Source organism: Homarus americanus, unplaced genomic scaffold (assembly GCF_018991925.1).
Source record: "Homarus americanus isolate GMGI-L3 unplaced genomic scaffold, GMGI_Hamer_2.0 scaffold59495, whole genome shotgun sequence".
In the NCBI taxonomy this organism is placed as follows: Eukaryota; Metazoa; Arthropoda; class Malacostraca; order Decapoda; family Nephropidae; genus Homarus; species Homarus americanus.
The window spans coordinates 3,688,073-3,714,660 of NW_024732415.1; the positions used below are offsets into that span (position 1 = coordinate 3,688,073).

General features: G+C 39.5%; 1 protein-coding gene across 3 annotated transcripts; it reads left to right on the plus strand.

Annotated features, from left to right (window-relative positions):
- The first annotated feature begins 8,688 nt into the window (after positions 1 to 8,688).
- LOC121868610 (serine/threonine-protein kinase Nek4-like) lies at positions 8,689 to 24,571 on the plus strand. Of its 3 annotated transcripts, XM_042369396.1 has the most exons (10): positions 8,689 to 9,154; positions 9,403 to 9,562; positions 11,220 to 12,317; positions 13,660 to 13,770; positions 16,343 to 16,441; positions 16,783 to 16,932; positions 17,427 to 17,585; positions 18,376 to 18,522; positions 20,790 to 21,875; positions 23,602 to 24,571. In XM_042369396.1, exons 2-10 carry the CDS (start codon positions 9,557 to 9,559, stop codon positions 23,761 to 23,763), a joined length of 3,018 nt encoding a protein of 1,005 aa, XP_042225330.1. In that variant the 5' UTR covers positions 8,689 to 9,154; positions 9,403 to 9,556; the 3' UTR covers positions 23,764 to 24,571. The 3 variants fall into 3 exon arrangements, with proteins under 3 accessions (XP_042225330.1, XP_042225332.1, XP_042225333.1); XM_042369398.1 differs by lacking the exon at positions 8,689 to 9,154 and having other exon boundaries at positions 9,326 to 9,562; positions 13,663 to 13,770; XM_042369399.1 differs by lacking the exons at positions 8,689 to 9,154; positions 9,403 to 9,562 and having other exon boundaries at positions 11,863 to 12,078.
- The last annotated feature ends 2,017 nt before the right edge of the window (positions 24,572 to 26,588 follow it).

The window sequence follows — 26,588 nt, forward strand, 5'->3', positions numbered from 1 at the left end:
ACACTTAGATTTGGTTATTGAATATTACCTGAGGTCGGATAAGTTGAAAACAGTAGCAAAGCAGAGGCGGATCCAGGAATATCAAATTGGGGGGGCCCCGGAAGTTGTAGGTGGGGAAACAAGGCGAGCACAGCCAGCCCACCCAGCTGGGGGATTTTGTAAGGGCGCTGTAATCCCCCACCCACTAGATTTTTTTTTAATCTGAACATTATCATCGGCATTTTGAGGCCATTTTGAAGCCATGTGCATTTGATAACAGAATATATTCTGAGGTCGGATCACCTGAAGAATTGTCACCCTAGAGTCCGGCAGGGTGACAATTCTTCAGGTGGGATATCCTGGGGCGACGATTCTTCAGGTGGCAACACCTGGGGTGACAATTCTTCAGGTGGGGTCAGGACCTTCCACGGTTGTTAATCTTCAGGTTAGTGGAATCAGGACCCTCCAGTCAGGTCGGAGGACTATATAATAGTAAGAGGGCTCAAAAATTTTTAGTCATCATCAGTCGACCATGGGTTTTCGGTATCGTCGATACGAGCAGGAGCCCTTCAGTTGGCTACATGGAAATTGTCGAGACAAGGGATGCTGCCACCCTTCTTCCTATAATACTCAAAGTGGTTCAACAAGGATCAGTCATTCACAGTGATGAGTGGAGAGCATACCGCAATATTCAAGGTCTTGGATACACGCACAGAACTGTGAACCACTCAGTCAATTTTGTGGATGTGAATATTGGTGTGCACACACAAACGATTGAATCATATTGGAACAAGAACAAGAGTTACATCAAGACCATGCGTGGCTGCAAACGAAGCTTTTTAAATTCTTACCTTCAAGAATTCATGTGGCATCATCGTTTTTCTGATAATCCTCTGGAAATTTTATGTCAACAAATTGTTGTTCAGTACCCTTTGTAATATGCATCACAATAAAGATGCATAACACAAAGGAATATATTTATGTTATCCTAATTATACAAATTATATTCACTGTGGGCTGGGGTGACGATTCTTCAGGTGGAGCAGGCTGGGGTGACAATTCTTCAGGTGGGATATCCCGGGGTGACAATTCTTCAGATGGGATATCCCGGGGTGACAATTCTTCAGATGGGATATCCCGGGGTGACAATTCTTCAGGTGGGATACCCCGGGGTGACAATTCTTCAGGTGGACATTCTGGGGCGACGAATCTTCAGATAATCCCTAAGGTCAATAGTAATTACTTTTTACAACACAAAAACGCATGAAAACAATATTGCACTAAGGAAAAGTATTGGATTTTTCTGATGAAAAGGGGTCCGAACCCCCCAGGACCCTCCTGGATACGCCTCTGCAAAGGGAATAGGACGATTAGAACCATGGCCCATTACTCCCCCCCCTTTATACGTCACTGACACACTGACGTGCGGATTGAATGATTCCATCTAAATGAAGCCAGGGGCCGGATACTCAAAAGTATTTACAGTATTATAACTCCGAGTTACTTGTCAACTGGTTAGTAAGCTAAAAAGTTACGAATTGGATGAATATCAGAATATCGTAACAAGGATTAGAGTGAACCCGTCAGCAAGATTGAGTATTTTTTTTCGATCAGATTCATTGTTAATAAAATCTGGAAGAGATGGTAAAAATAATATTATTTCAACGATATAATCATATATTACTGTTTACTATATAACATTCGAATTAATAAATCCAACTTAAGAGTACAGTAATGTATTATAAAAGGAAATGGGTCACTGACGTCTCCTAGCGGGGTAAACAATGTGTTTGAACCCGTGTACGGCCTGGGAGAGAGACATGAATATTTAAATATGTCTTGGAAACTATTTGTCAAATCAGAATTTTCTCTGAATATAAATATATTTTCATTTAAATTTTATATAAGATATAAGCTACAGTACGTTTTGTTTTTATCTTGTTAGTCATAAATAGAACTTTAGTGATGTGACCTTTAGGACATGGATGCCATTCTCGTTCTTAATGTTGATAGTGACTGATGGTTTGAGTGTTAAGTCACTCAAACGTTCAGTCCTGTGATGACATCTCTTTCGGTTTCTGGGCGAGGTACAACAGCAGGCAACTGATATATACCCAACACTAGGTAAGTCTAAAAGCAATACAGTACTTGCCGACAGTACACAACAGAGACGGGACCCACCGCCCAAGGAGCCAATCAGTGGTGAAGAGGATCAAACTATAGTTCAGTGGGGTGTAAGGAGCGAATATGTTTCAAGGGGCTTGGTATTATGGTATTATAGTTTTCCAAGTTACAATGGTAATATTGTAGTTTCACTCCCAGTTGGGCTAGGGCACTTGAGGGGAGGGGGGGTAATAACTCGAAAACTACTCATTTTCGGCGGAGATGAAGGTCAAATTCGAATAAATTACAGCAAATACAATGGGAAAACCTAGATTTCTGGTCAAAAACTAATTTGTAGTGAAACTGCAATTATACCGCTGCCTCAACCACTTTTTTTTCAGAATTGCTAAATATTTTCTTACTGCAGAAACAAATAGAACATTTCAGAATTAACATTTTGTTTTAAACCATGTGTTAAAATTCTAGGCATTATTATCATTTCGGTCATCCAGCGAATTTTAGGCGTTTTAGTTACCACTGTCCGAGAGAGGTTTAGGTTAGGTTAGGTTAGGTTGAAATTATGTTTTTCCTGTGGTTTTTTATGTGTTTTGAACGATTCTGACCAACTTCCAAATACCTTGTAGGTGGATGACCAACACGATAATTTTACCAAATTTTATACAAGAAGGATGAAGGAAATTGTGGAGTAAAACACTTTGAGAAACTGATATGACACTAATATTATGTCTCTGCGTGCTTCGTATGTGAAGAAATGAAATTTTTGCTGTGAATAATCCTCCAAAAAAATCTGTCGTGTCCGTGCATGTTGTCGTCTGCCTTGTTTATTTACAACTGCCCCGCTCGGTCTGAGTGTACTCATGTCCACAAAAAACGTAAAATTGCATCATGATGCTTCAACAATATACTTTCATTGGTACCAGAAAATAAAATAAGTACTTTCTGTTTAATATGGCAGGAGGTCTGGGGGTTGGAGCCCCCTTGGCTAAGAAGTTAGGTAAGGTTAGGTAGGTTTGTTTGGTTGGTTAGGTCAGGTTCTATTAGGTTCTAGTAAATGTTGCCTCTTTCAAAATACTTATTATATAATGATAGCATAATGTGAAACAAATAATATAAAAAGCCATAAACTACTTCTGGTGGAAGCGTTGTCCTCTGTCTTGTATTTAACAGGTGTAAAATCATGAGCTCTGTCATTGACTTTCGGTGAGGTTGGGAGCATTCTGGAGAAATAGATACAGGGGGGCCCCCTAAGTTTGCAGACTTTTACTTCACGGTTCTCGGTTATTCGTGGATGGCACCCTGGATATACCCAAGAATGTCTGTGGGTAGTTTTAAAGTTGCCGGCATTTTTGCGGCTGGGACAGCGAGCCATTCGTTCTAGAGACAGTAATTTCCTTTACTTATATTGTAAATATGTGTGCGTGTGTGTTGACACAAACACACACATACAAATAAATAATAATGGGAAAATTCTCTCACAAATAATCAGAAACAAATTTATTAAAAATGTGACAGTCTACCCTCAAGTCCGTGCTCTATGAATAAAGTACTGTAATAGAGCACGAACTTGAGGGTAGACCCACATTTTTAATAAATTTGTTTCTGATTATTTGTGAGAGGATTTTCCCATTATTATTTATTTGTATGTGTTTTGTGTGTGTGTGTGTGTGTGTACACACACACACATATACAATACATTATTACAGGTGAAAGAAATAATTGTCCTAAGGGCAAACACATAAAGGAAATATACATTTCGATGTACACAAGTAAAAATGTCCCCCCCCCCCACCACCAATCCACAAATGTTATTTGCGGATTTGGCGATTCGCAGCAATTTTGAGAACCTAAGCCCCACGAATTTGGGGTGGGGGGGAGCTTCCTACCGCTACAGTATATAAGTTATCATTCATAAAATTAACCACACTAACCTGCTTAACCTAGATAATATAATAATGTTGAGGTGAAGTTTGGGCAGGTTAGCCTGGTTCATTTTACGAACAATAGATGTAGCAGTATTTAATTCTCTAGAAAGTTCTCAGTCTCGCTGAATATCAACGATGATAGCTTGTGATTTTAAGTCCATTAACCCCTTCATTATGGGGGACACAAATAAATACAGTACAGGTATTTGATTTTAGTCAGCACAAAAGGGAGCCCATGTTTTTATGTACAGGTAACTAAAGTCTGAATTTTTTATTATAATCTACAATACTGTAATTGCTTAAATGTACTTGTTTTAACATATATATGACACTCTTTACATAGTCAGGGAATTTGTTCCATTTGTCTACAACTGTGACTGTTTTGCTCATCCCTGCAGTATGGTTTATACATCTGGCCATTAAAACAATAGCATGTGTCGGTGAGAAACAAATTCTACAGAAGAAAACTTGTTTCTTACATTAAGAACACCAGTAAAAGTTCGGAGGAATTGTATCTAGGCTTTTTGTCATGTACTGTATATCTAAATTTAGCAGGAACAAACCTCTGAGTGGCACTGAGGTTTGCCAGTGCAAAGTGGTTTGTTCCTGTAAAAATCAGGCAATTTCAATCAGTATTAAGAAGCACTCTTTGCTGTTGCACAAATAGGTGAAAATTTTTAAGATAAAGGTCTTTTTAATGTGCATCCTCAATGGTTTGTTTTCTTTGGGACTTCAGTAAAATGTTTTTTTAATTCAAAGAATGCCCAGGTAGCTACATCTGGTGGAGTAATAAAAAAATAACATTTGGAATTTGATCAAGAAACAACAACTTTAACTGTGCATCCAGGAGTACATAGCTGTAGGCTCATGTTCAGAATGCTTCAGTAATATTTTAAGGGCCACTAGTACTCACAAGTTTGTGTTTTTATCACTAAATGGTTTATTTCTACTAAAATCATAGGTAATGGATTATTTTGTTAAGTCTCCAGAGGAGTGGCGGCGAAACACTATATCATAATTCTTCCTTTTAGTTCTATGTTGTTCTCGCTTTTTTTCCAAATCTTAGTTTTAGGCATAAAAAATCACTTTTAAGTGACAAAAAATATTTTTAAGCATTTTATGCCTATAACTATACAGTACCTGTATCAGTATTGGTATAACAAGAGATAGAGCTCCAGCCATGATGGGGATGAGAAAGGTGCCACTGTGACACTTGTTGTGAATGTGAGAACAAGGACAGGAAATACTGAATAGGATTGTTGTTTTACATAACATTACAGTGTTCATCAAGAAAATTTATATGCCTAACAAGGTGTACCATGTAATGCCACTACTTATTTCTGCTGTCAATTACAGTATATTATAACACATGTTCTTCATCACAGTAAGTTTAAAGAATATTTACGTGGTCTTGGTTCAGAATATCACGACGTCATCTATCATTGTGAAGTGTGAAAGCTAAGCAGAGAAAAATACGGGGAGTCAATTTTATATATTTACTCAGTATTTATATACAGTATCCACTTATACAGATAGCACTTTTTACCACCAAAAAATTATTGACCTGAATGCCATACTCTCTTATACGTACTGTGTATTGTAGTAGAGGAATCCTGAATTATTTGAGTACACTACTATACTGTATATCATATTCATGTCTTCAACAATTCATGGGAGGCAATAAATAATATCTCCGTTAGCCAGAATCCCTCTTAATCGGATCTCTCTGATAGCCGGAATTTAAATTTTCTCGGAAATTCGTTCCCAAATTCTGGCTTTGGGAACGATTTTCCAAGGGGCGCATTTTCTGGAAAATTCCGAGAAAACTTTTCTAGTGCCCAGAAAATTCTGTAATAGAGTTTTTTTTCCAGGTTTGAGAGATGAAAATCGGACACATTTTCTGGAAATTCAAAGACAAATTTTCCGGTACTCTTTTTCCGGCTTTGGGAGAGTCGTCTCATTACCCGGAAATCTCTCATTCTCGGATGTGCGCTGTACCAATTGTTTCGGCTAATGGAGATATCACTGTATATCCGTATACAGTATTAACATGCACAGGTATACTGTACAGAACAGTAATTTGAAAGACTGTATTATACCTGTACTGTTTCTGTTGTATTGCATCACCTTTTCCCTGTGTGATTTTATCAAGATAAATGGACAGTGCACATTTTCAGCATCTCTATAAAATATAAGTAATGTAAAACGGGATGTAATAATGAATACCACTAAAAACAAATTGTAAGTACTTATTTGTTTTCCTTTTGGGTGAGTGGAGGTCGGTGGCTTGTTTGGTTAGGGAAGTGGGGGGCCCCATGATCAAGTCTTGCCTAGGGCACCTAAAAGCCTAGAACTGACACTGGAAAGGTGTTAGGTGCCTCATGTACTGTATTATTAAAGTGGTACATTTGTCAGATATACTGTACTACTGTATACTGAAAAATTGATTGCAGTACTAGTAATGAGTTTCAAGAAGATGAGATACTTTGTTTTTCACCCGCCACATGCAAAGTTTTATTTATCAGCTTCATAGCATAATAAATTGCCACAGATAATCATTTTACATATTCCATGCAACTGTGTCTATTCTCCTATAGAAAATCTTGACGCCTTTCTTCTCTTACAAAGGTTTCAGTTCACTGTACCTCGTATTGATTTCCTCTCCCAGTTTCACCGCCTCTCACCCCCCACTGTACCACACCTCTCCCCTCACTGTACCCACACCTCTCCCCCACCACCACCCTCCCCACTGTACCACACTCCCCCCACTGTACCACACCTCCCCCCACTGTACCACACCTCTCCCCCACTGTACCCCACCTTCCCCTCACTGTACCACCTCTCTCCCCACTGTACCACACCTCTCCCCCACTGTACCACACCTCTCCCCCCACTGTACCACACTCTCCCCTCACTGTACCACACACTGCACCACACCTCTCCCCTCACTGTACCACACCTCTCCCCACTGTACCACACCTCCCCACCACTGTACCCACACCTCTCCCACTGTACCCCCCCCCCTCACCACACCCCTCACCCTCACTGTACCACACCTCTCCCACTGTACCACACCTCTCCCCCACACCTCCCCCCCCCACTGTACCCTCTCACTGTATCACACCTCTCCCCCCACTGTATCACACTGTACCACACCTCTCCCCCCACTGTACCCACCCCCCCCCACCACCTCCCCACACCCCCCCACTGTACCACACCTCTCCCCACTGTACCACACCTCTCCCCCACTGTACCACACCTCTCCCCCCACTGTACCACACCTCTCCCCCCACTGTCTCCCCCCACCACCCCACTGTACCACACCTCTCCCACCCCCATCACACCTCTCCCCCCCACTGTGTACTGCATCACACCTCCCCCACTGTGCACACACCTCCCCACTGCACCTCTCCCCACTGTACCCACCTCTCCCCACTGTACCTCCCCCCACTGTACCACCTCTCCCCACTGTACCACACCCCCCCACTGCCCACCCTCTCCCCCACTGTACCACACCTCTCCCCCACTGTACCACACCTCTCCCCCACTGTACCACCTCTCCCCCCACTGTACCACACCTCTCCCCACTGTACCTCACACACTCCCCCACTGTACCACCTCTCCCCCCACTGTACCACACCTCCCCCCCCACTGTACCACACCTCCCCCCACTGTCCCCTCCCCCACTGTACCACACCTCTCCCCCCTGTACCACACCTCTCCCCACCACCCCCACTGTACCCCCCCCCACTGCAACACCCTCTCCACGTACCACACCTCTCCCCCACTGTACCACACCTCTCCCCCACTGCTGTACCACAGCTCTCCCCTCACTGTACCACACCTCCCCCCACACACCTCTCCCCCACTGTACCACACCTCTTCCCCACCACACCACACCCTCTCCCCCACTGTACCACACCTCCCCCCCCACTGTACCACTGTACCACACCTCCCCACTGTACCACACCTCTCCCCCACTGTACCACACCTCTCCCCACTGTACCCACCTCTCCCCTCACTGTACCCCATCTCTCCCCACTGTAATCTCTCCTCACTGTACCACACCTCTCCCCCCACTGTACCCCACCCCTCCCCTTCCACCCCTCCACCCCTCCCGTGTAACTGGAGTAGTATAAGAACAGGTTTAAGGGAGGGGGAAGGAGGGTCTTGTCTTGAGGATTGTGTCTAGTGCAGAGGTCTGATGATGATGATACACAGTTTGTTTGTGTGGTGATTGTATCTGTTATTTACAAAACTATGTAGAACACACACACACACACCTGGCATTTATACTGTTATCAACACACATATACACCTAGAAAGAGAGAAGCAGCAAGCGTGACTGACCTCCCTTCCATGCTTCCCTTCCCCACCCCCACCCCCACCTTCCGGTACATTTCCGGGCCATAGGAGGGGGAGGGAAGGGGTGTGCTGTGTGGTTCAGTGTAGCGGAGACTAGTGGTGGAGGTGGAAGTGTGTCAGCTGCTGCCTGTTTGTGTCTGTCTGTCTGTCGTGTGATATACAAACAACAACGCTGACCGAAGTTAAAAAAAGAGATATAGACAGATTATATGTTACTGCATATAGAAACGTGATCATTCAAATTGACGGATGAATTGACGATAATTGACAGACAGACAGATTGTTCCCCTGACGTACATAAAAGCAGACGGATAAGCTAGTGTAAAGTGATGTAGAAGTAAACATAATATATCGTTAAGTATAATAAAAAAAATCATTTGAATTTAAACTGACTTACAGACACAGAGAAAGGGGCTAACAGACATATAGTATTAGAGAGGCACAGACAAACGTAACATCGTCAGATTAACATCATAAATCATACGTACAGACAAACAAACAGTAACAGACGTAGATCAAGACATACATACATATTTCGAGATATACAGAGTAACACACACACAAATAGGACGGTTGGGGTAGATAAGGTGAGCGATAAGAGCTCATCAAATAGCACCCTGTTCACTGTCGTTCTGTAGTGGGAGACAGACAGACAGACAGAGCAAATGACACACGTGGACAATAGTCGAGCGGCAGTGTCTTGAAGAAATTGTCAAATGATTGTGCCCTGGATAGAATTACCGTGGACTTAGGAGTAATATACTGTAATTAATATTGTGACTTGTACTGTGTAGTTAACGGGGGCTTTGAGGGTGACGCCGTAAAGGTGTTTGTGTGACCTGGAGGTGAAGATGTCTGCGTGACCTGGAGGTGAAAATGTCCTCATTACCTGGAAGATAAAATTCCATCGGGACTCGAGGGGGGGGGGGTTGACGTAATTTTAGTCAATGTGAGCGTTTTGCCAAGAAAGTGAATGTGAGAAGTAATAATAGTTCTGTACATTGTGAAATAGGGACACGGCAGCTTTTAAAACAGTCAAGTAGAGCGAGAGACAGACAAGAGTGCCGACAGAACAGACTGAAAACAGTCACAATGAATGAACTTCAGGTACGATAATAACAAACTGCTGTTCTCGTGCAAACAACTGCCAGGCTTGGGAAGTCACCATGAAGGTTTGTAATGCATAGTTTATAGTGTTTTATTCTTAATAGACAAATTAGTGGTGCTATTGTTAATGGCCTTTGTCGTCTGTAGGTAGTTCTGCAATAGTTTTTAGGATAGTCTAAGGCGTTTCTTTATACTTTAGTACAGTATCCCGAAAACCTAATCACCTCTAACATAACCTAACCTAATCACCCCTAATACTGTTTGGTGGATGGGGTTAGGTTAGCATTAGGGTGGTTAATCTTTAGGCCTGGAAGTTGATAAATAAATCGGGAACTAGAAAGGGTAATTACAGTAAATCCTCTTTTAACATCGGGGTTACGTTCCTAAAAACGTGTCGTTATATGAAACAACGTTAAGCAGATCAATTTTCCCCATAAGAAATAGATAAAATACAGGAGTTACGTTCCTGAGCCTCCCTTTGCCCCATGAAATACATTACATACGGTATACAGAAAATCATTGCCATTTCTATAGAAAACAGTGCATGCATATACTAAGTTGGTATTGGTACTCACCGATGGGCGGAGGTAGTAGAGTGAGTGTGTGGTGGGTACTGAAGCAGAGGAGGCGGATGGCGGGAGGGGAGGAGTGTGGCGGGAGTGGAGGAGGAGGGCAGGAGAGGAGGAGTGTGGTGAGTCACTGAGACTGCGCCAAGACGAGAGAGCATAGCACTACCAGACGAGACAGGGTGTTGCACCGTAAAATGTAGTCTGTTGCAACGCAGAACAACGTAGTATCGGATCACCAGGACGTGAAACGAATTTTAGGTCTCTAAGGTTCAGCGACATAGTACTGAAACAACGTAAAGCGGGACGACGTTAAGCACGGACTTACTGTATATAGAACCAACTCACGAGCGAAATTTATTGAAAACAACTATAAAAATGCCGGATTTTCATTGTTATACTTTAGTGGACATTGTTGTAATTTGTGGAAATATGTTAACAAATTTATAACCCTGTATTTATAAAATAAACGCTGCTTAACATTTGTGGATATGAAGAACAGACCTAACCTTACCTACCTTCCCCGGTATATTAAACAGAAAGAACTTACTGTGATATGGTGAAATTTGAGGCATTTTCTGGATGCGAGATGATACGACCACATCGACACTATGCAGCCCTGGTGGGTTAGTCCTATATATTAACCCTAGAAAGTAATAATTTTATTTCAATCATTATATTTCATTAATGTTGAGATACAGTATAAGTATACTACATGTACTATTGTATGTTTACAGTACTGCAATACTAGTACAGTAGTGTACTAAAATGCTAGTACAGGTACAATTAATATATTATAGCACTAATAATACTTTACTGTACGTACATGTGTACTACAGCACTAGTACTGTACTAAGATACTAGTACAATTAATGCACTATAACACTAATACCACTGAAGAGTACAGTATATGTTTCTACAACACAGGTTCAGTCTACTACATGTTTACTACAACAATTGCTGTACATATTTAGTACTACACTAATACCGTATATGTTTAGTATGGCGACCTGTGGTGTAATGGTCAGTACAGTTTGTTTGGCTGAATATATTCCAAATTAATATAAGCCTCTCTCTTTCCTGAAGCTAATTCTGTTTTTATTAATGTACAGTGCAGTTCTGTACTGTAAATGATTCTTACTTTTGTTTGTTTCAGTTACTGAATGCATCCACCAAGACTGACATCGTGAAGCAACACCTGTGCCGGTCACCTGTGTTGGATTCAGCAAAGACTTTTTCATGTGTCACCGATAGTGAGAATGATGAATTGGAGCCTGGAGAACTGTTACTTCCTCATCCACCTGTGAAGACCAGACATTCTCATTGCCTATATTGTGGTATTGAATGTTCTCACGCACATTCCCCTGTGTTGAAATACAAGCACCACTTTTTTCAGTGTGTCCATGACTGTGTGAGTGATAGCAACAGTAGCAAGAGATCTTTTAGCTATTTTCCAGAGCATAACTCATGTCACAAGTGTAAGGTAATCGTAAGGCAAGACAAAGATTCTTCCTATTTGAGCACTCTTGAAAAATGTAATTCCCAGAAGACTGATGTGCCAGAGAGCGATGCTTGTGACCCAAGTGCTCAGTCCTGCAGTCTTCTTAGATCAGTAAGATGTAATAGAACATCACACACACCAAAAATTTATAACACTGTGCAATCCCATCTTGATAATGAGGAAAAGGTACTGATTAATAGGGACACCAAGTTTGAAATAAGTAGAAAAAATTACAATACACAAGATCAATCAGTTAGATTTCCACTTCTGAGGCTGCCTGTTGTTAAAAATGATGGCAGAGCTTCCAAGGCAAGAGTGCTTTCTCAGGGAACCCAAAACTGTGAAAGCTCAGCTAAGTCATACCTCAATTCTTTGGCCACTTTAGAGCTTCCGATTGGTAAGGTCACCAGAGCTCAACAATATCTACCCCCAGATGACAAACTTTTGGCTCTTCCATTACTACAGCTTCCCCATCAAGTGCAGCAACCTAACCACTACCATTACAGGAATAAAGGTATACAATATGATGAACCCAGCACCGGTCAGAACACTGATTTACAATTCTCATTTATGAAAAAACATTTAAGTACTAACGTGAGGAAGAAATATAATAATTTTTTTTTCTGTCAAGAGGAACATCGATTTTTAGTTTCACTTGGGAATAAACATTTAGATGTCAACTCCAATGAACTGCCAAATTTTAGTCTTCCAGCTACAAAGAAGAAAAGCCTGAAGACAGACTCACTATCCAAGGTATATGTGATACTGTATTTTAATGCTAAGTTAGACAACATTTATACTGTACAGTACTGTACAGTCTCGGGTGTGGGCCGGGTATACAAGCAGTATTTCCATTAGCCGGAATCCCTCTTAACTGGAACTTTCCAATAGCTGGAATTTCAATTTTCTTGGAATAATCTGGAAAATTCTGGGTTTGGGAAAAATTTTCCGAGGGGCACATTTTCTGGAAATTTCCAATAAAATTTTTCCAAAACCTGGAAATACAGTACCGTGGATGTTTTTTTTTCCGGATTTGAGAGATAAAAATCAGGCGCATCTTCTGGAAATTCAGAGAAAATTTTTCCTGTGCCTGAAAAATTCTGGGATAGGGGATTTTTTCCAGCTTTGAGAGAGAAAATTATGTATCATTCTGGAAAATTCTAAGAAAATTCCAGGGATGGGGCATTTTTTTTTCCGGGTTCAAGAGATGATGTAATGCGCAATTTCTGGAAATTCCGAGAATTTTTTCCTGGAAAATTCCAGTGATGGGAGATTTTTTCCGGCTTTGAGAGAGTCATCTCACTACCCGGAAATCTCTAATTTCTGGAAGTGTTCTACACCAATTGTTCCAGCTAACGGAAATATCATATTTCAGAGGATCAAGTAGACCTAATATTCTAAAGCTAAAATGAGGAAGTTCAAAAAAACAAAAATCTATACACATCATCTTGCTTAATATTCCCACTCTCATAAATACAGCTAGACCCCGACTTACGACGGGGTTAGGGACCCAAATCCAGGTCGTAAGTCCGACATAGATAATTTTTTTTTATAAAAAATCTACAATGAAATACAGTACAGTAAAAGTAATAAATAATGAGGAATGGATACAGTGCAGTGAAAGTAATATATAATGAGGAATGGGTACAGTGTGACTGAGCACTTACCTTTAATGTAGTCAGCTGAATGCACATGGGGCCCCCATAATTTTCTAATTATACATGGAGACTACATTAACTGGAAACGTTTCGGTATAGAAAATGCGTGCGACATTTGAAAAAAAAAAATGGTCACAACTGCGGCGGTCGTAAGTCCCGACGGTCGTAAGTCGAAGCAGTCGTAAGTCGGGGTCTAGCTGTATATCTATATGTTGTACTCGGAATACATCTCCCTAATTTTCCTGTTTAACTTCCACAGTGCAGAGCTTCTGCTGACCAGAGCTCATTTATACCCTGGACTAGCCATCCTGCTATGTCTGCAATGTAGTGGGAAAGGGCTTGCTAGAGTTAGGAAAAAAGATACAAACTTCACAATTCAATTTTTTTGTTTTAATCAGATACACGTTTCATAATTATAATCACATTTATATTTTCAGCAGTCAAGAATGGAGGGTATTGAGGTGGTTCGAGAGATTGGCCGTGGGAGCTATGGTTCTGTTTGGTTAGTCAGAAGGTCAAACAACCAAAAGAACCTGGTGCTCAAGTGTGTAAGTTTTAAAGTTGTTACTTAATTAATACTTGATAAACTAACGTACAGTACAAGAAGTCCCTAGGTTACAAATGGGTTGTGTTCCGGAACTTCATTCATAGGTTATTTATTCAGAATTCATTACTTTAGTTTTCAATAACACAATGTTTTTAATGCCATTGGTGGTTAAGTACTCAAGCCAGCCCACAAAAGCCTATTTAAGCTGAAATATTGCATGTTTGCAATGAATTATAGAAAATACTGTTGTAATACAGATATCCCCCGATTTATGATCTTCCTCTCTACAATATTTCACTTTAACGGTGGTGATGTATTAATATCCCTCCCTATTTACGATAAAAAAATTCACATGAATGATGGTCATCGTTCAGCCAATTCTGAATATGGAATGCATCTCTCGGTGCACTTGTCAGTTGCGACCTACCCACGTGCTGCCACTCGTTGCACTACAGTACCAAGCTTTGTTCCATGGTGATTGCACATGGCCGTGATCGTGTGGCTCAACGATTATCGGTCGGTACCGTTTTTTGTTTTCAATCATTGGTGTTTTTTTTCTTTTTTCTTTTTTTTTAACCTTACAGTTATAGGACATCACTAACATTCACATTGTACTGTGTCCTCTGTTTTGGTGACTGTGAAGTGATTTTTGCTCTATTCTTTGTGACTAAAATGCTTTGCTTCTGTTGTTGTGAACGTGATGTAAGCAGTGTTGGCTGTTATCATTTGTGTTTACGTTATCACCGTTCACTCTGTTTTTGTGATTGAAGTGAGCCATGTAACTTTGAAAATGTCTGGGAAAACCAAAGCACCCAGGAAAATCATGTTGCTGGAAATGAAGCTTGACATTGTGAAGCTATGTGGGAGTCAGGGTGATGTCTCCACCCCACCTTCAAGAGTACCCTTTGCCTTGAAGGGGACATGTGATGACAACCAGGCTTGTTGTTTAATTGTGTGTGTAGGAATTTTATTTTTGGTGATACGTGTGGGTGTCAGACTAACTGGGATTTTTCACAGTGAATCCCATGTTATAATGATCCCGATTTATGATATATATACCGCCGATGGGTTTTTCAGGAATGTAACCCCATCATAAATATGAGGATACCTGTACAATTAATAGATCAAAATAGAAAAACAAAAGATATATTTTTTTTACTTTACTGTTGAAGCCAAACATGTCTCCTTCCTCTCAACACTCTTATGATGTCTATTTTCATCTGTTATAGCTATTATTTTCTCTGATACAGATGTGTATCACAGACTCCCATTATAAAAGTTGAGATACATTCTTCCCCCCCAAAAAACAAATGTCTTAAAATGCTGCAAAACATGTTTTTTAATGAGCATTTTTGGTGTTCAGTACACAATTACTGTAAGCCAATAATATACATAATTAGTGAAGCACATGAAGTGGAAGACTTGGAAGTTACTGAGAAACTGTGATACTGGTTGTGATGCAGTGCAAGACTGTAAGGCCAGGCAAGACACATGCAGTATATGGTTTTAATTTTATATGTATAACCAGTGTGATTGACCACGTGGAGATTCATTTGTATGTCTGGGCAATCATAGGCCAAGTTGAAAGCTCATCACTCTGGGACTCCATATACAGTGTACTAGACTGTAGAAATAGAATACAGTAGTACCCCGATTTACGCGGTCAATTGAACCCATGGGGTACCGTGGAAAGTGAAAACCGCGTAAAGTGAACAACAGAACATATGGGATTAATTCCAATAGAGACTGGCCCGACCCCCAAACTCCACTTTTTCAGACACAATACCTACGTTGTAGTAAAAATTACATCTTAATTTTATGATGGTATGCACACACAATTAATAATTAAGAGAAATATCAATAATGTTAGTTTTTTTAACACTTACATAAGTAGAAAAGATGGCTGGGCACACGGGGATGGGGGGTTGGTTCCGAGGCAGAGGGCAGATTATTGGCCCTCACTTGTATCACTTGTATCAATTGTATCACTATACACCACAGAGGCTTGCAGGGCCTCTTTGTCAAACCCCTCAAAGTCCATATAAGTCCATATCCTTACTATCACTATCTTAGGCCGGCTGTAGTGGGTGGCGGGTGAAGAACACAGTAATGTTTTGATGACTGGGCGACCTTGTGCGCATCCTGCCTGCGCTGCTTCCCGCGTATATGAGTAGATGCACCGCGGAAAGTGAAAGTTCGGTTCTGGCGAGGCACCGCGTAAATGAGAAATCGCGGAAAGAGAAACCGCGTAAAGCAGGGTAACACTGTACAGTAGTTGAGAGTTGAGTTTACATTTGTTCCAGCCTTTTGATGATATAAAGTTTGTTGGAATTTAGAAAAAAAGAAAGTGGGGGGTGAAGCCTGTACTGGTAGAGGTTAATGGATACATCCAGTAATGGTTTTAGGCATCTTGGGGATCAATTCTTTTTAATGTGATTGTGATTTACAACTCCAATATTCATGTTACTGTGAGTTTTAGCAAATTTGTTAGAAAGTATTCTTGGACTACCATGTTGAATGCAAAAGGCAGCAAGAAATTATGACATTTATTTTATTTTACTTGTATATTTCAGGTGGAACTGTCTCACTGTAATCAACAAGAAGTGGAAGCTGCCAGACAAGAGGTTCTTATCTTGGCAGGATTGAGGCACCCCAACATTGTTTCTTATAAGGTACATACTAGCTGACGTTTTTTACACAAGGCACACTTAGCACCTGAATTAAACTTCCTTATCATAAGTCATATATTAATTCACATACCTCTTGTGTAGATATACTTATGTGCCTTTTTTTTATTGTTCTTACTTCTCCAACTCCCTGCCACTTCAGATAGATTTAAATATATAATCATCATGAAAATGAAAAATGCAGTTGAGTAACAGATTGTAGAACAATTAAGGGAGAGCAAAGACTAAAGTTTTGAGTAGTATTCCCATCCATCATCCTGTTTTTGCTGTGTATAAATGTATAAATGGTGCATATAGGTTGATCACTTGAAATGGAATTTTAACAGGGTTCATTTGAGCTGGATCGTCGCCTTAATCTTCTGATGGGTTACTGTGAGGGAGGTGACCTCTTCACTCGTATCCAGCAGCAACATGGATCACTGTTTCCTGAGCAGAAAATTATCCGTTGGTTCATCCAAATAACTATGGCTCTGCAGGTAGGTAAGACAGGCTGAGGATGATTGATGTAGGAAAAAAGATCCATATTTAAGAATCAGTTTTTATGACATCAGGATTGACAAAATATATCCAGTACATCTGGGAAGTTAAATTGCCAGGGCCTTAACTTCTGTGGCTTGAATATAAAGGTAAAATAAATTAAAAAATTAGAATATTGGTCTTCCTCATGCTGAATACTGGAAGGAGACACTTGGTATAAAGGTCACCAAAAAGGGTAGAAGGCTGGGAGAGCTGTCTGGGATTACCTGAGGTTCATTAGCCTCACACCCATGTTAAGTAGAGGCTATTATAACACCAACTTGGAATACTGCATTACAGTAATTATGTAATGAAATACAACTTGCCCAGTTGTTATACTACAGTATAGTACCATATAATGTTGTACAGCCACATGAAGATATGGACATAAAGGGGTAGAGCCTTCATCCAGAATAAAATTCAAACAACAAAATTATTATGTCTTTTTCCTTAGTACCTTCATTCACACAACATACTCCATCGAGATCTCAAAACGCAGAATATTTTCCTCACACGGTCGGGACTCATAAAGCTGGGTGACTTTGGCATTGCACGGATTCTGGGTTCTTCCATAGATATGGCGACGACAATGATCGGAACTCCTTACTACATGGTGAGTCAATTAAAATTTTTCATGTCATTATGCCATGACTATCATCTTAGTACAGTCAGTGATAATTTATGTGTATTTAAATAACTAAATACATACAGCAAACTTTTTATTTTGAATAATGATTTACAAAAACTATGGAATGAAATTTAGAATAATAAAATTCACACTAGTCTCAGTAGACCTTACATAAGACTTAGCAGTATATAGTGAAAGTTTGGGTGACAATTACTGTGCAAATAGTAATGGTAAATTGTTAACTATTAGATTTTTTTTATCCAACAAGCTGTTTCTTAAGTCATGACATTATTTTAATTAGATTCAAAATTGGAAAGTTTGTTTAGAATAACAAATGTAACTGTAGATTTAAGTAGAATACAGCACTGGACCTATAGTTTCAGTCTCTGTGTAGTAAGTTTAATTAAAGGTGGTGTCTGAACCTTGCTAGGACTATAAATATATCTTAGTTACTGATGGTCACAGCAACAGTTAGGTTTAAATGAATTGAGGAATAATGAATGTACTCTCACTAAGAGATTATTCTGCACCTTTACGAGGTTATACAATATGACACCAAACTAAGATATCTGATAACTCCTTCCTAGCACCAAGAACTCAGTATAGAGGCAGGCACCTCTTTAAATGGGGTATTACTGTATAAATAAGTAGTGGTAGTGTATTGTAATTTCAATACAGTATTTATAGTATTTATAAAAGAATGTGTGAATGTTGGTGTGGCTAAAATTAAAAAATTTAATCATTAGTATTTTGCATTATTTTCTTTACCTTTCAGAGTCCAGAATTATTTGCTGGTCTACCATACAACTATAAGTCAGACATGTGGGCCTTAGGATGCTGTCTATATGAACTGGCAACTCTGAAACATCCTTTTCCTGCTCGGGACATCTCGGCCCTGATAAACAGAATATCTCGTGGCAAGGTACAATAGGTTGCACAGTATATCCTGTCATCCTTGTTTTACAACTAGTGAATTTTTGGCTGTTGCTCTTGATATTCCCTGAGCCTTTGACAGATTATAAACATGAAATTTTACCCCTTTAAGTTACCTTGTATTTTGTCCTTTCTTACTACAGCTAAATTTCATCTTTCATATCAAACATTTCCATTTATGATACTGTTGACACTTATCTTCCATATATTTTTCCAATAAAACTTGGTACATTGCATTATTTCACTAGGGTCATCTTTCATCTCTTTCTACTTTACATCAGTGGCCTCCCTTCCACCATTATCATTCCTATCCACTTGTACAGTATCTCAAAAAATATCTGTTCACACTATTTGAAACATTATGAGATCATGGATGATAAATTTTGGAACATGCATTTACTTTGTTATATAGTTTAACATAAGTACAGTACGCCCGTATAATTTGAGGATTTTTATTTCGCAGTCCTCTATTATTCGTGGATGACACCCTGGATGTACCCAAGAATATTTGCTGGTAATTTTAAAGTTGCTGGCATTTTTGTGGCCAGGACAGGGAGCCATTTGTTCTAGAGACAATAATTTCCTTTACCTGTATTGTATATACAGTAAGTGTGCTTTATTAATAACAAAGCATGGAGTAGACTGGAGGGTAGACTCAACATTTTTAATACTACATTTGTTTCTGATTATTTGTGAGAGGATTTTCCCATTACTGTATTGTCCTAAGGGCAAACACATAAAAGGAATACCCGTATACATTTCTTTGTACGCAAGTAAAAATGCACTCCGCGATTCGTGGCCATTTTGAGAACCTAACCCCCGCGAATTTGAAGGGCATGCTGTAATGCAATGTGTATTTATTTCAGAGTAATTAATATAATGTTCGGTTATCACCTGTAGTAGGATCAGTACAGTAGTACCCCGATGCACGTATACACGGTGTGGCCTGGAGGGATGAAACTGCCGCGGTTAGGTCAAGCGTCGTCTTTCCTCCCTCCCTCCCACGGGTGGACACGTCATATTACTTTAAACCAATTACAGCTAGCAGCGGAGGGAGGTAAGGATGCATGGCCAATCACAGTCCGATACGTCATATGACGTCACTGATAACGCAACAGAGACATGCACTGCGCAACCTTAACGCGCGGCTTGCCCAGGCGGGAGGGTCGAATCTAAAATAGCGTCGAGCCAGACACTCTGCGCGTATATGGGCAGATGAACCGCGGAAAGTGAAAGTTCGGTTCTGGCGAGGCATCGCGTAAATGAGAAATCGCGGAAAGTGAAACCGCGTAAAGCGGGATAATACTGTATACTACATCACGAGATGCATGTAGCATTTAGAAAGTCATCAGACCCATCTTGGCAGATACTTTTTTGAGAAACTGTAGATTGCTGAATGAATCCTTCAGTAGAGCAGTAATTTCCATACAAATTTACAATTGTTGTTTGTGATGTAAGTGCAAATGCAGTTGACTACCAAAAGAATTATCTTATCTTGAGTGTATGAAAGAACACAAACTTATGGTGTTCAGGATGTGTGTACTGTACTTGCTTGTATGTCTCTTACTCAGGGAAGGTTATAGGCTTAAGTTTCCATATAAGTGTACAGTACAATGATATCTCCGTTAGCCAGTACAATTGGTGCAGAGCATTTCCGGGTAACGAGACGACTCTCTCAAAGCCGGAAAAAAAATCCCTCATGCCCGTAATTTTCTGGGTAACGAAGAAATGTTCACAGAAGTTCCAGAAACTGCCCATTACATCATCTCTTGAACCTGGAAAAAATCCCTCAACCCCGGAATTTTCTGGAATTTTCCGGTAACGGAAAATCTCTCTCTGAATTTCCAGAACATGCACCTGATTTTCATCTCTCAAACCCGGAATAAATTCCCCCATCCCCGGAATTTTCTGGGTACCGGGAAAATTTTCTTGGAATTTTCCTGAAAATGTGCCCCCCGGAAAATCTTTCCCAGAGCCGGAATTTTCTGGAAAATTCCGGCTTTGGGAACAATTTTCCGAGAAAATTTCAATTCCAGCTATTGGAAAGTTCCGGGTTTTGAGGGTTTCGGCTAACGGAGATATTACTGTATTTGTATTTGCTGTACTTGTCCAACACAGTTATTTATGTCTAGGGAACAATTTAGATCTCTCTCATAGCATTTTTTCTCTTTAAATAAATTGTTTGTGCATCATTTTGTTTTATGTACTGTATCTAATTCAAGTGTCAATATATTTATAATGTATTTATTATTTTAGGTTGGAGATGTGTCTAACCATTACAGCGAGGACTTGCAGTGCTTAGTGCAGAGTCTTATGAACCGCTCTCCTGGACTAAGACCCAGCACCTCACAAATCCTTCTTCAGCCTTCCATCCGTAATCACATCTCTGTCTTCTTGGACGATACAACCAGTCCTGTCGGTGCCAAAAGCAAAGGTGAAAGACATAAAATTTTAACAGGTGTCTGTAAAGAAAAAAAAAGTGCAAGTGTATTGAGTGGTGAAAAAACTGAGGAGTGTCTTCATGACAGAAAACTGTGTGATATGAGGCATGAGAAATTAAGTGGTAATGAAAAACAAATTGAACCAATAAAATATAATCTGAATGTAAAGAGATGCTGTGAGTTTTTCCCATCACAGTTTAAATCATTACATATTGCTGGAGACAAAATGAAATTGGAGGATAGATCTAAGGTAGAAAACAAGCCACACGGAACAAAAGAGTGTAAGTGTAAACGGCGAGAAAAACAGGATTCCCCAGCTGTAGGTCACATCGATTCACAGTCACGAAGACGACGGCGAAGCAGTAAGAAATCACCGGTCATAGACAGTGGGGACCATGAGAAAATCAATTTGCTTGTAAACTCAGAAACTGTATTTACTGAGAACTCTGATGTGGATTACAGTTTGTCAACCCCACGTTCATATTCAGCTCGTGAGAGAAGAAGACAAAAAAGACTCCAAACAACTGAAACGAAAAGCTCAGAATCTACTCTTGAACACAGACATTTGAGTGAAAAACAGGAATGCATTGAGGAACAATTGTATGTTTCCAGTTCTAACAGTAGATCTTCAACTTCTTTGGCCTCTAATGGTGTTGAGGAAAACTTGTCTTCAGATGATCTTGACATCGACTCCTCTGTAGATATTACACTCACACATAAGTATCAAGAAGAGGATGAGTTTCTTCACTTATTGAGCACAACCCTCATGGAAGACTCCACATGTGACAGTGATGAATCATACACTAATACTGAAGCTGGACCTGACAAACAGGATAATGGCAGTGGGCTGGAGGCAAAGATGTCTCAGTTAGAGGAAACACTTGTTGATGAATTAGAAGAGGTAAGTCAGTGTGCTAAGGCAGTTAGAATGAACATGAGATGGTTATTGAGTGGAGAATCAGGGCACATTACACTGGAGTGGGTAAAATTTCATGAAAGTGAGAATAAATTAGTGTGCAGGATTTTTTTTTTTGTGATTACTGGAATTCTTTTAATATTTCTCAGTCTTTCATTCTCCGCTATATCTTTTTAAGATGCTTTCCCCTAACCAACAACTACCTGAAAAAAATTTTATCATTGTACTTACTGAATAAGTTATTGTAAGAAAAAAGGTTTCATACAATTTCTATCATCAGTTTACACATACCATGCACATACAATCCCCTACAAGATGGCATCCCTCCCAGTAATTCAGTATTATACCCTTGAGAGTAGGTTATGGTAGACTGAGCACCAGCTTTAAATTAGTGAAGAACTCTATATTTAAATTAGCCACCTTTACCCACATAATATATTGCTCTTACCCGTCTTCCTGTACCCACCTACTACATTGCTCTTATACACTCTTAACTATCCTCCTCTTTTTTTCCTTCTCACGTGTCCATACCGTTACAGCACACCTTTTTCACCCATTCCACCACTTCATGTTATAACACCTCTTTGCATTTCCTGCCATTCCAAACACATCATATTGTTTCACTGTGATGGCCACACTTGCAGCCCTCAGGTAACTTGCTTCTATAGCTTACATTTTTAGAATGTTCTGCTTCATTCCAAGTCCATGTTTCACTGCAATAAGTTAATATAGGAAAGGCTGTATCTCGAGCTCCTTAACTTTCCCTCCAAGCTTATATCCCATTTTAGTACATGTACTTTCCAGCCATCCAATCACCCTCTTCCCCTGCAGGTCTCACACTGTAACTTCGCTTTCCATCATACCATTCTTCCTTAACAGTTTTCTAAAGAACTTGAAGACTATAACTTCTCCAGAATGTCATTCTTCATCACAATTTTATATTTTAATATGGTAGGCTTTTCAATTTTGTATGATTTACCAAAATTCACTGTCAAACTCCTCAAAAACCATAACCTTACTCTTCCTAATTTTATATTCAATTTCCTTTTATCAGTGTCAAAGTTATACACCACATTTTTTAGTTTTATTCACTTTTTACTAAAAGCAATACATCATCCCTGTAAAGACATCCCCTCCTTCTTGCTCCTACCCCAGTCACTCTATCACTCCATCCATAAATATACTATGTTGAACAACCATTTGGACATAACACCATACTACTACTGTACTTTCATTTCAAGACATTCACCTCACCCTTTGTTTGCTCTTAGATGCCCCACTATTATTTTATCCCTTCACTACCACAAGCTTGTCCTCGCTTACTCCATAAATTCTTATCACCTCCCACACTGTCTTTTCTAGATCCACAAAAGCTGCTTACAATTTCCTGTTTTATTTGTGTTTTTAACAAAAAAAAATTGCAAACATTTATGCTGAAAATATTTTAAATTTGCAACCCTGACTTCTTCTAAATCCTCCTGATTCATCACCTATCTAGGCTGTTTTTTCCCTCACCCTATCAGTTATAACCTGTCATATACAGGTAGTCACCCGATTTACAAAAAAAAAAAAAAAATCATTGGGAAAACATTGGTTTCCCCAATGTTTGTCCAGTCATCCCTCAAACTGGGAATGAAAATCAATAGATATTTAGTTAAGTGCTAGAATGTTATTAGAATCTGACTTTACTGACTTCATTTTCCATCCTCAGGACAAAGCAAGGTCAGTGATGCATCTCTTGAGGCCAGAATCTTGGGAAGGATGGGATGAGCAGCGGCAGGCAGTTCAGCAGTTGGTAGGGAATGAAGTCTTCCCTTCTCTTGCCACCACCATATGGCACCTTAAACTCTGCTACACTTTTAAGCAACACTGAGTGAGGTTATTCTTAGACAATAACTAATAAATACCAGTTAAAGAATTAGTTTTATATATTTAAATTGTTGTAAACTTAACTTGCAGGGATATTTAAGAAGATTCTTCCAACAATTATGCTTCAATAAATCACTTGGAGTTTCTAGATACCAAAGAGTACATTCTAAGAAAATCTCATTATTTTATACTAATTTTCTTCACTAAGCTTTAACTCTGTGCTGAAGTTAAAGGAGATGAGAGTAGAATATTTGAATATTGTTAATAGATGTGCCAGAGCTATATTAGAATACTCTAGTATGTCAGATTGTGGCAGTGATTAGCACCTAAAGGTGCAACACTGGCTTATAAATAATGGCTTTATTTATTGTCAGCAGATGATAACACTGGTAATGCCTTTCACTGTCTTATTGGTTAATATTGTGAAGAAGTCTATTGTTGTTACCGGTATGTTTTTCAGATGATAGTACAGTATTGGTTATTACTCTCTAATACTCTAAAACAATGGTTTCCAAACCTTAAATTGCATCACTCCCTGAACTCAGCCAATCTTCCATTGCACTTTGTCCCTGTCATGATTTTTATCATTTTCCGATGGGATAACGGGAATATCACATTGCCTTTGCCTGCTTTTAATATAATTTTTAAGTATTAACTGATAACATTAATTTTTTTAACATTTTAATTACAGTACTAGTAATTTATTTCTTTTTCTTTTTTGTGAAATCAATCACATACTCTTATTAATGTAATGTTTGAGCTTGCTTTTCAGTAGTTATACAATAAAATAAAGATTCTTTTTGTAAAATGTTCAATAACCATTTCATTTTTGGCTTCCATTTTAGTGCTGTCAAGAAAACTTCTTCGTATTGGAAGCAAGTCTAAAACTATATTTTTAGAAGATCGCTTTAAAATATACATATTGGAAAGCTAATTTTGTGTGTGTGTGATAATAATAAGTAATGGTTTATTGAAAGAGCATGGCAGCCGGGAAGCTGAAAATATACAATTACATAATTGGGTGAATGGGTCTCTTGATTGACGAATATAATATACAAGTAACATATGTGATACAAATATGATGTATAATAACTAGGTGGGGAGAAGGTCATACTACAGGGCATTTCAACATACAGTGGTCCCTCGGTTAACGAGCACAATCCGTTCCAGCAGGTTGTTCGTTAACCGAAACCATTGTTTCAATGGGTTTTTGGGTAATTGGTTCCAGCTCAACAAAAATTGCCTAAATTCAACAAAAAAGGTAGAAAAGTACACTTACTTTGAGGTGTGTATGTAGAAGGCTCCTGGATGATGATGATGATGATGATGATGGGAATTAGAATGGGGGTGGAGGAGAAGGGAGAAGAGAAGGCATTGGGGTGGAAGAGAAGTCACCCCATGGCACCATTTCACCCATAAAATTTTAGTTCTCTTGGAGTAATTCAAGATTATTTTCTTTAAATCAACACTGCACTGCATAATATATTGTCAATATGTAAAATAAATTTCAAAATGACCAATAATTTGCTTGGAAACACAGAAAAAAAGCGTTTAGTTGAAGAGAGTCTCGAGCAAGATGTTACCTCCACTGAAAACAGAGAGAGACTAACGCCTGTCTGGTGTGTTAACAGGCTGAATGGCACGCCAGAAACTAGTTTCTTTACCTTCAATTATGTTCAATAATTGTTAAAATGACTAAAAAAGTTAATATTAAACTTTTAAAATTATTGAATAGTATAAACTTCTTGATATTTGCTAAAATAGTAAGGAATTTAAGCCCTAAAACCAATTACTGTATTGGCGGACTAATACTACAGCTGGTGAACCGCCAAATGCAAGCAAAAACATGTTGAAGTCGGCTCGTAAAAAACTCGTTAATCGAGGGATTGCTCGTTAACCGAAGTTAAGAATCTTATGGAAGGTAAATCGTTGACCGAAATCTCGTTAACCGAGGCGCTCGTTAACCGAGGGATCACTGTAGTGACATTGCAAAAAAGGTAAGATTGACTGGGAGTGAATACACTGGTTGATTACAAGTTATTGATAATTTTTACAATGGTTGGGACTGGGCTGTTCTTATGGCGATTGGTACGTGCTCGTATGGGCTGGATGCGGTTGTGGTGTAGAACTGCAATTCGCAGACGAGGGATCTCGGGTGGTAGTAGGAGCCGGTGTTGAGGATGGTGCAGAAGCTTCTCACCAAATTTGCAGATGAGGTCGTGGTGATGGTCAGTGAGAGCCGAGAGGGTCAGTGTGTTGAGCGCTTCTTGTGTGTGGAGTAGGAAGGGGAGAGAATAATCTTTCATGCCCTCTTTTGCACTTTTTCTAGGTATTTACATTGTGTGGCATTTAAAGAGGAACACCAGGCAGTGGAGGCATAGGTGAGCTTGGGAAGTATGAATGTTGAGTAAACACTATGGAGCTCGGGCGCAGGAACTCCGAGGGACTTGAGTCGAAAGAGGAGGTGGAGACAAAAACTGGAGGATTTGACAAATTCACTAACTGTGTGCGTGCATGCCTGCGTGTTGATTCAGCTTCTTTCTGTTGCTTTCTGCATTCTTCTTTCATTGCTTGCCCTTACTATCTCTTTCCTTTTTTGGAGGCTCACGCTGTTTCTCTTGAATGAACCCAAAAAAGAGCAGGAGTAGTAGATAATATTTTAAAGAGATTATTGAAGGATACAATGTTTTAGAAAATATTAGATTCCCCCCCACCTTCCTAAACGCTCCCACCATTAGAGAGAAGACTGTCAGTTGACAACCTCACATTTTTAGTGGCAATCTGACATGCTGTCTTCTTTTTGAAGCTCACTTATCAGCATTAGGCATC

Coding starts and splice junctions, on each gene's coding strand:
- LOC121868610 (XM_042369396.1), top strand. Junction 16,442..16,782: donor CCAACATTGTTTCTTATAAG/GTACATACTAGC, acceptor GAATTTTAACAG/GGTTCATTTGAGCTGGATCG. Junction 21,876..23,601: donor TTGTTGATGAATTAGAAGAG/GTAAGTCAGTGT, acceptor TTCCATCCTCAG/GACAAAGCAAGGTCAGTGAT.